The following is a 10,973-nucleotide window of genomic DNA, read 5'->3' as shown; positions in this document are numbered from 1 at the left end:
AGAGGATTATTTTTTAAATCATACAGTTTCTTCTCGAGTGAGATTTGTTAATTCATTATTTCATTGTATTCCTTATCTCAAAATATAACTTTTCCATTGTATAAAGATTAAACACATTTTATCTATTCACTTGTTAATATATATTTATTTTAAAATAAAATTTTATTTATTTTAAAATATTTTTACTTTATTTTATTTTACGATATTAGAATGATATTAATGGCCTTGGGAAATAATAAAAAAATAGATAATTTTTCCACATATGGTTTTTTTTTATTATAATAAATATTTATTCATCAGAAATAAAATAGGAATTAAAAACCTGATACATTTTATATAAATTTTCTTAGATATACGAAATATTACTTAAAAAGTATTTATCACTTTTTCATTTTTCGCAAAAAGCACTAAATGATTTTATTAATTATAATTAAATTATGAATATCTCGCAAACAAAAATTACATTATAAGTAACTTATAAGAAACTGTTTTCAAACATCAGTTTATGAGACCTCCTCTTTTCAATTCCGGCTTACAGAAATGATTTCACTTTAGTTGTGCTCAAATGAAAGAAAAAGATGGATACTTTACATAAAGCTCCCTTGAACTCTGAAAGCGTTGGAAATCACCGCAGAACAATAGATCTGATTAATGCGTGATGGTATCAGCAGCACACAGGTACGGGCAAGCAACGGACAGTCAATAGCAATTTAGACCATCAGTTTTCTGATTGTATCTAATAGATAGTATTCTGCTGAAATAGCCATTGACAGACCAGAACTGAAGCGACTCTCAATAAATCAGCATCGAGAGTCTCGATGGCAGTATGATCCATATTTAGAAATAGCGTACTTCTATTAGCGAGCGTGTACCGTTTGTATATTGATGGATACAAAATCCTTCTGTTCGGAGAACATTTGGCGGAAAGGAGGAATTAACAAGACGAGATAATAATTGATTAGATAAACTTCCTTGGAATATATATCGGCAAAGTAGTATAGAACTAGTGAGAGACAATTTGTCTTCATCAGTTCCTTATTGCTTATCTTATAATAGTATTGCAACAGATGTTCTCCACGTCTCATAATGCAGATACCAAAGAATTAATTTCTTAGTAGCAATGTGTTGACGTGACCTTTTTCCAACACAAGTGATAATTTCCCTTCCGTGCTCACGCATGATTAACGCGATAACTATAATGCCATTCTATAAAAAATAACACCCACACACATATGCACGCGTGCGCGCAGAAAACTGATTTTGCTAAAGTACACTGAAAAATTTGTGTTAAATTACATTTCAATATGTTCCAAATATTCACTTAAATTTATATTAATTTGATACAAAATGAATATGTCAGAAAATAATATTGTCTAAAAAATGAACATAAAAACGTAATATTTACACAATTTATAAGCAGTCATTTCTTTCATTAAAATTAATATTTATAATATGTTAAGTTAATACATTTTACTCACTTAGAATTTATATTTTAAAAAACATTGTTTATATGTTCACTTATATTGTTTGTATAATTGTTTTAACTAAGAAGTGTTGATGTATCGATTTAAATATCCAAATAACACGATCATATGTAAGGAAGCATTTGGGTGATATTTGAATATAATGTTGAAGATGATATGATAATAGTAGAACTGTAAGGAGCTATCCTCTTGGGTTTTATATATACTATGTCTAACTAGAGAGGAGACATTTTCTTTTCTTTGTTGTATATCAATTAAGGTGTCTGCCTGTGATTATATATCAACATCTTTTGTAACTTATTTTTGATAAGAATAAAATTGGTTCGCGATTAATCACTGACTCGTTCTCAATATCATGTTATGGGTTCAGGCGTACATTTGTTTCACAGCGCAAAGAATAAAAACGCGTAGACTGAGTTGAATTGTACAAAAAAAATCTTTTCGGAAAAATGACTGCATTGACAATATGCGAAGACAGCAGTAATCAGCTTCAACTCGGTATACATCGAATCAAAAAGCTATGAGGTGCAGAAAATTGGAAAGATTGGAAATGAACTATTTCATTGTATTTTTCTCAATTTGACTTGATGTCAATTGTTAACGGTTCTCGATCGTGTCTAGTGAAACTCACAAATGATCGTGAATATTGAAGTGAGTTATTAGGTAATGAACAAAAAAAATTGATGAAATCAAAAAGTTTTCATGCGACGACAATTATTGCGACCTCAGTTTGTTCTGAACCAGCATATTACTGAGCAATTGATTAGGCGAATGACGAAGGAAATGTGATAAACCTCATAAGTGTTTATGAACAATTTAATACGCAATGCTTGTACGTACTGCTAGATGAATTTTTTGAGAAACGTCGTGATCCTGCCGAACTCGTAGAAAACTTTGCAGTTGCAATATCTAACATTTTCGACTTTAATTAATAGTTGAATATTGAGAACGAAGATAGTTTATCAAAGTCGATATTGTATTATCGAATAATGCAAATTGCTGATCGACTACGAATTCTTAATTAACATTTGGACAACAATTTCGAAGGAAAAACGATCGACGAAGCATCGACTTTATTGAGCACCTTTAATCGAAAAAGAGTTGAAAGAACATAGCAATAAAACAGCGTTCTACAATTCGAAATCAGTAAGACAGCATAGTCGAAAGATAGCGTAATAAATACGATAATTCTGTTGAGAAAACGAGCTCAAAATCTGATTCTGTTTGATGCTATTACTAAAGAAAAAGGTCACAAATCGAGTGTTTGTACTAAAAAGAAAGCTGAAAAAATACAATAAGAAAAAAGCAAGAAATCAGGATCACAATTGAAGCAGAATGTGTCAAAGCAAAATATTATAAACAGAATGGTGGTTAGCCACATGTAATAATTCATGCGAACACCTGGATTTGCGATTCGGACGCATTAAAACATATGATTGCAAACAAGCAAGTGTTTTGTGATGTATACCAAGTTTGCTGCTCCTGCGAATGTCAAAGTGATAATTATTATATTCAAGCATTTGGTCAGATCAATATTGAGAAAGTCAACGATCAATGGATTCCTGGTCATCTTACGTCGACGTGGTGTGTTCTGACGACGTCCTGAGATTGTAAGAAATCTGTTTTCAATTAAGCAGGCTTCTGAAAATGGAGTAACATGAGTCTTCGATAATAAGTCAGAATATATCGCGATGACAGTTTAGTTATAACTGATACGTGGCAGAACAGCAACTGCATAATGATCATGCCAGTTCATGTTTCAGATAATCCCGTGCAAGTCAGCTTAGCTGTTTTGGAAACTTTCTTTTTTACAAATTTGGCATGGACGCATGGGACATCAAGACATATGCGCGAAATCTTGGAACGCAGTTGGTCAACAACCGGAGAATTCTGCGAGAGATATATGAAAGGAAAAGCATCGTTTACTGTTCGTCTCATGAAAAAATTGTCCCAAATCTGTATATGAACAAATTCATGCAGATATCTGTGATCGAAATTCGATGTCTCTGCATGTTTTGAATATTTTGTTACATTTAAGGATGATTTTAGCAATTATCGGATTTACTTTCTCAAGAGGAAAGACGAGGTCGCTTCATGCTTGGAATTTTTTTTCTTTCTTTTCTAAATGAATGTGACGCTCTAGGTCATAGAGTCAAAATCTTTCGAAGCGGAAATGAATTCGACTGCGTCAAGGAAATTTTGGAAAAACGAGGTATCAAGTTCGAGATGTCGGTCCTTATATTCCTGAGCAAAATGGAGTGGCTGAACAGAGCAACTACATGTCGATAGCTCATCATGTAGTTGAGCTTGCTCGGTCAATATTGTCCGTCAGCAATTTGCTTAGAAACTTGTGTTCACACTGTTAAGACACTGCCAAGAACGCGATCAATAATACTGGAAAATCGTCTGTAGCTAATAAAACTCCTTATGAGCTATAGACTAGAATGAAGTCGAAAAATAATCTTGATCTCTCATTTGCACATTCGGAACAGAAGGTTACGTTCATATTCCAAGTCAATTTCAATCAAAGATTGATAACAAGAGAGTCCCGGTAAAATGGTCGGTTACGTTAATGAACGATGGATACAAGATATATCTTCCATCGAAACACAGAATCGTGAAGACGCGAGAAGAAGACGTTCTGTTCAAACCCGAGAATATATACAATGAATGATTCAGTAGAGTTCTGTTGAGCTTTCCAGAAACTATTGATGAAAATAACGTGACTGAACAGAACAGTAAGGAGGAAAGATTAGACGATGATAATGTTTCGGATAATTTCCTCGACTTCAAATCAAAGGATTTTATTAAGCATGATACACGTCTTCAACGAAAGCCAGCTTGGATGTCATTTGATAATTATGAAATTGAATACCATCCTGAAAGGAAACCAAGTACATGCAGTGCAATGTTAATGACTGCTGTTCGGGAGGAAGGTGACTTTCAAATAACCTTCGATTAGGTTAAGAAATCTGATGAGAGAAAAGAAAGGCTCATGGCCAGAGATGAAAGAAGAAATGAAATCACTAGCTGAAACAAAAATCTATGAGTTAGTGGATCCTCCAGAAAAACAAAAGATCTTTGGAAATCGTTGGATATTTCGGATTAAAATGAAATCAGATGGTTCTGTTGATCGATATCGTGGAATAGTCATCAAAGATTATGCTCAAAGAGAGGGTATAGATTATAATCAGACTTTCTCTCCTGTTGCACGTTACAGTCCGTGTTGTTCTGACTGTAACAGTCGCTGAAAACTTCCATCTAAGTCAGTTCGACGTAAAACCCGCATTTTTGTATGGTGACATTAATGAGGAAATATATGGTATATGCATCAACCTGAAGATTCTTGATGAGTAGCAATCGAGTTTGTCGTCTGAGAAGAAGTTTATACGGTCTAAAGCAAGCGCCTCACTGCTGAAATTCTCGATTCGACAAATTCGAGAAACAACAGAATAATCGTCAGTTCTGCGATCCTCCTCTATATATGCGTCAAACGATAACATTAATTTTTTAATTAAAAAATTGCAATTTACATAGACGATGATTTGATTGCGGGTTTAAATCAAAAGGAAGAAAGAATTCATTCCTAATTTCAAGATTACTGTAGGATCTCTTGAAAATTTCTTAGGTGTGCAAATTGAAAAAAGAACTAATGGAATCTTTGTTAGCTAGCAAGTTTACACCGAGAAAATCTTAGAACATTTCCAGATGAAGACTTATTCGATGGCTACTCCAAGCGATCTGAATAAAGATGCTTAATGCTCAACGTGTCCTCTCAACAATATTTTTTATCGGTGAGCAATGGGCTGTCTGACGTATTTGGCCACTGCCACGCGTCCTGATATCGCCTTTATAATGTCAAAGATGGCTCGCTCCATGGACAGACCGACGAAAGGTGACTGGATCGACGTAAAACGGATTTTCAAATATCTGCGAGGCACTAAGGAATACAGTATCCTATAGAAGAAAATGGATTATGATCTGCAGGCATATTCTGATGCAGATTTTGTCGGAGACCCCAAAACAAGGCGTTCGATGAACGGATTCATAACTTTTCGGTGGAGGCGCAATTTACTGGATGAGCAGACTATAGAAATCAGTAGCGCTTTCTACTACGAAAACGAAGTTTGTATCAGCAAGCGGAGATGCTAAGGAACTGATTTGGCAGTTTGCAAGTGAAATTTGTAACAAGAGAATCAGGAAATTTATATTGTTTGTTGATAATGCCGGGGCAGTAAAACTAGCTAAGAATCTTGAATTCTATAAAGATCTAAACACATCGAAGTTCGATACTATTTCGTTCGAGAACGATACCTAGATGAAATTGAGTGTCAAACACATTGATGGACAACTTTAATTAGCGGACATTTTTACAAAATCTTTAAACAGTAACAGGTTTATTAATTTGAGAAGTCTGATGGGCGGCTAAAATTTAGATGTAATTGCTAAGTAGTTCCGTTCTTTATTTACTTCCTCTTTGTATTTAATATGTTTAGTTTTTACAGTTTTCTATTAGGAGAAAATATTGAAAATAATAACAATAAAACTGTAAGAAGCTGTTTTCTATTGGGTTTTATATATATTATGTCGAATTAGAGAGGAGACATTTTTTTTTCTTTATGCTGTATATATCAAGATGTCCGCCGCTGTGATTATGTATCAACGTTTTTTCTAAATGTTCTGTTTATTTTTGATAAAAATAAAACTTCTGGTTCGATTCATTAATCACTGATTCGTTCTCTACATCACATAATAACAAAATTATGAAAAAATTGCAGATTATTTTAAATCATTTAAAAATAATATGACAAGTTTGATGATAGTTTACTATTCTGGATCATAAATTATTTTAATAAATAATTATAAACAGTATTTTTTATACTACTCTAAAATTTTAATATGTGCTATAATAAAAATGTATTATATAAAATGAATAACAAAAATCTTAACTTTTTAATATAAGCATCGTCTGCACTAATTGTTGTTTATCAGTAATCTCGGCCCCTGATTACTCAGCCAAGAACTCTGCGATGATGGCGACATAGAATCAGACGGCGGTTTGGCGAAACCAGTAGCCACACACTTAAGCATCAGGTTATGTGCTCGCCTGTGGCGCGCTAAAAGTGAACGAGACAGCGAGTTTCTTTTTACACTAATTACACTAATCTCACTTGTTTCAAGCGATCGAAAATGCTTTCTCAGCCGTTCCGTGGCATCAATAAGGCGCGGGAAGGAGAAGGAGGGGTGGAGCATTCTAAATAACATATAAGTTTTATTATTAAATTGTAGTAATAGTGTACCCTTCCTATTAATTCAGAATAGTAATTCAGAATAATCCAGAATAGTATAAATCATTAAAACGCAACAATTTACGAGATATTTAATTTACGATTTTTTATGCGTATTATATAGTATACTTCTTCTTCATAAACTCGAATAGCAAGAATAGTTCAGTAGAAGTAGAATTTTAACCGGAAAAAAATTATAAATCAGTATTTCTCTTCACGAAAGTCTCGAAAGGTCATCAGAGAAGAAAGGCGTCTGTTTGAGAGTCGAAACTTGTGAAGAAAATATGCGAAAAAAATCGAATAGTTACAAAAAGCACGTTTTTCGCTTATAAAACGAAAGATATTGATTGTATGAAAAAAATCTCGGTATAAAAAAGAGATATTCGAAATACCTACAAAATGAGACATGGAACATTAAAAAAAAATGGATCTATTAATTTAATAGAAAAAAAATAAAAAATACCGAAAAACACCTTTTTTCATTCGCTCTCTGTTCATTGAGATTTCAACACAAAGCTTTGAAATTCTCATAAAATGTAGCCCTCGTAATGACGAACAAATTTACCTCTGAATAAGCCTGAAATGTTCATTAATTTTTGCAAAAAACTATTTGTTCATTAAAAATCTATCTGCGGAAAACTTAATTTCTTCAACTTTGAGCACAGCAATTTACAGAGGTGATTTTTCTTCTTCAAGAGTTGCACTATCATGTACACTTAATAACAAAACGATTTTTTGCAGTTAAACTATTATAAAATGATTTTAAAAAGTGGGTATCTTTTTCCATATAAAAAAATGGAAATAATTTTGTTAATATGCATCATATCAAATAGCCATGTGAAGCATTCAAAATCTGACATTTTTCTACAAATTTAGAAAGAAAGATTACCCTTCGATTATCAGGAGCCGAGATAATAATTTTTTTTACAAAAAATCACTGTGGTTCTAGTTCTTAAGGTTAAGAGTTCCGTCTGGCACCAATTTATCAAGAAAGAATTGAATTTGCTGAAAGAATTGAATTTGCTTAAAAAAATCTCGAATTGTAACCATGAAATTTTTAGTTTAAAAAATTTTTTCTTTCTTGAATTTTTATTTTTTCGATTTATTACTAAAAAATCATGTTTGAGTATGGAACGCATGTCCGATTAACATATTTGAGTCATATGAGTTATGTTTCTTTATTTAATATTAAAAAATGTTCAATTGGATAATTAAATGTATAGAATTATCAGTACAAAAGTGTTTTTGTGAATTTAATTGCAGATGCAAATATGACATATGTGATAAATCGAAAAAATAAAAATTTAAGAAACAAAAAATTAAAAATTTCATGGTTACAATTACTTTACAAAACATTTAAGTTATTTGTTTATCTCGAGCTGTCCCAAATTTGAAAAAAATCAGATTTCCACATCAATTTATTGCTGAGAAAATGTAAATTTAGCAAATTTTAACGCATTTTAACGCGAAATCAAATACATGCGAATTGTCGAGGACCAATTTTCCCCACTTGATTGCGCACCAGTTTTCTTCACTTCGCCCGGCGCACTGTCTCGCTCGCGTTTTTCAACTTTCCAATGATTTTAAAAAATTTTTTCGGCAACAAAAAATTCGAGAATTTTTCAATAGCAAATTTAATTCTGCCTTGACAAATTATGCTAGACGGAACTCTTAATCTTAAGAACTAGAGCCACAGTGATTTTTTGAAAAAAAATTGTTATCTCCGTTTCTAATAATCAGAGAGTAATCTTTTTTTTTAAATTCGTAGAAAAATGTTTTCTACGTCAGATGTCAGATTTTGAATGCTTCACATGGCTATTTGATATGATGCATATTAATAAAATTATTTCCATTTTTTTAATAAAAATTATATTATAAAAAACGGAAAAAGATATCCTACTTTTTAAAGGCGTTTTATTATAGTTTAACAATTAATTGAACTGCAATTAAACAATTAGTTTAACTGCAAAAAAATCGTTTTGTTATTAAGTGTACGATAGTCTACCTGAATATAGATTCATTTACATACCTTTTACTGACTGTCAAGGGAAGAAAAAACAGTTTTCATCGATTTTTATAAGTGTTTTAAAATAATCTCTTCATTTCATTTTATCAAAATTGTCTTTATTTAATAATGGCACACAATATAATGTTCCTCGCTTCTGACGTCACGATTCCAACATGGCCGCTGCGACTAGTCAGGAGTAATGAATCCTTAATTCGGAATGATTTTGGTGTTTTCTGAATGATGCTAGCATCTTTTCATGTATTCGTAGCGTATTGTTCGATAATCTTCTCGTTCTATCTGTCAAAATCAAAACGTGCACATGTAATCTGTCTATAACGTCCAATAAATCATTTATATCTTCTATTTTGATCAACTAACAAATTAATAGAACGATTAACCAGTTGACTGACAGACTGACTAATCGCTGGAGGCTATGCGAAAATTTATAGTAAAGATGTGACAATATGATCATTTTGAAAAAGAATCCTTAGTCCAAATATAATATCATGCAAAAATATAATGCCTCGGTTAAAGATTCATACCTCAGCCAAAAGTATACGAAAAATGAAGATCATTTCAGGATTTTATGTATTATACTTACATCATCAATGCTTTATATCAGCAGCAAAGATACAATGCTTCGAACAAAAGTATATTCGGTCAAAAAGTATATGAGAAGACGTCGATTATAATGTTATTGCAAATTTCTATATTGTATGGGTATAAAACTGTGTTGTTTAATAAAAACGGAATATTTTGAACACAATTTATATCTGTATACATATATATGTATATATGTATGTATAGTTTGTTTAAAGTATAAATATTAACATAATATTTGTAAAAATGATACCCATATATTAACACCCCATAAATTAACACTCAGATGTTCTAAAAATTCTGTATAACTAGACAACCGATTCAAATATATGTATTATTTACATTATACCGACCCAATCTATATAGAAACTGGAAGCATATTTTTTTCAGAAAATTAACATTTATTATGTATTAATTAACACATATTTAATTCATTCGTCTTAAAATTTATATTTTAAAACAAATTATTTTTATGTTACTTGTTCACTTATTCATAAATTGTGTCATTTTGATACTAATAAATATTGAATATCAATTTTCAGTAAAATCTTTAAATGACATAATGTATTTTATTATATTGAATTAACACTCGAATATTATAAAAAATTTAACACAAACAACAACGTGAATAGATCGTTTCCAATACAAATTTTACTGCGTATAGAAGAAATCAATTTGGTATGAAGACGTCAAATTTATGAAAGCAACTGATTGTAATGTATCTGTAAAGAAAAAATGCTTGTATTTGTTGCAGATACTACATGGCTACTTCGGAACGCGAATCGGCAGTTCAGCATTTGTACAGAATATCACTGGATCTAGGGTACAAGTCGACGTGTTTGACTTGTAACATTGTCAAAGAGAGTGATGGCAGTCGCTGTTTGTATAACAGTGCTAAATTCTCCATTGACAATTCGCATTACGTGCTTACTTGCGCCGGGCCCGGAGTACCCGATATAGCTATCTACAATAAGGTATGTATATATCTGATGCTTTTCTATTTTATAGCACTTCCTAAAACTCGTAAATTATTTTAAAATTTGAAAAAGTGTTTTATTTAAATTTCTTTAATAAAAAATTTAAAGAAATTTTGCTAAAATGTAAAAATAAGATTTTTATATTATCAGTTATTCATTGGTAGCAAATAGGTAATTACGAAAACTGGTTTGAATTTAATTAATAAAAAAGATATAAATCTTTAGAGTTAGCAGCGATGAATAATTATTATTCGAAACACAAAGAATTATGTACTTATTTTTTGATTAAATACAGATACGCGATAGGTTTATACACATAAAAACTTCAGAATGACATAGAATATAATTATGCATTCCTTGATTTGCATAAATTATGCATAAATTCCAATCTTTGAGATTAATATCCAATTAATATTCATAATTCAAAATAATAAGCATAATTCGTAAAATTTGGATCTTTAATTTCATCGAAAGGAATCGTAATAGGTCTCATATATTCTCGCTTTCTCTCGTACTAGTTCCAGCTTTGAGTGTTATTGCTGAATAGCATGTTTGATAGATTTCATCAATCATTACGTTGTATACGATCCGAATTTCTACAAATTTGGATCTCTTT

General features: G+C 31.3%; 1 protein-coding gene across 1 annotated transcript in view; it reads left to right on the top strand.

Annotated features, from left to right (window-relative positions):
* LOC108693744 (dipeptidyl aminopeptidase-like protein 6) overlaps positions 1–10,354 on the top strand; it is a gene marked incomplete at its 3' end in the record, with an annotated part of 639,532 nt that extends 629,178 nt beyond the window's left edge. The window contains exon 11 of the mRNA XM_018202862.1: positions 10,135–10,354. Coding sequence (XP_018058351.1) covers positions 10,135–10,354 — 220 coding nt within the window. The remainder of the gene's footprint in view (positions 1–10,134) is intronic.
* Positions 10,355–10,973: the final 619 nt, after the last annotated feature.

This window comes from Atta colombica, unplaced genomic scaffold (assembly GCF_001594045.1).
Source record: "Atta colombica isolate Treedump-2 unplaced genomic scaffold, Acol1.0 scaffold11, whole genome shotgun sequence".
NCBI lineage: Eukaryota > Metazoa > Arthropoda > Insecta > Hymenoptera > Formicidae > Atta > Atta colombica.
This window is presented reverse-complemented; position numbering and strand designations above follow the sequence as displayed.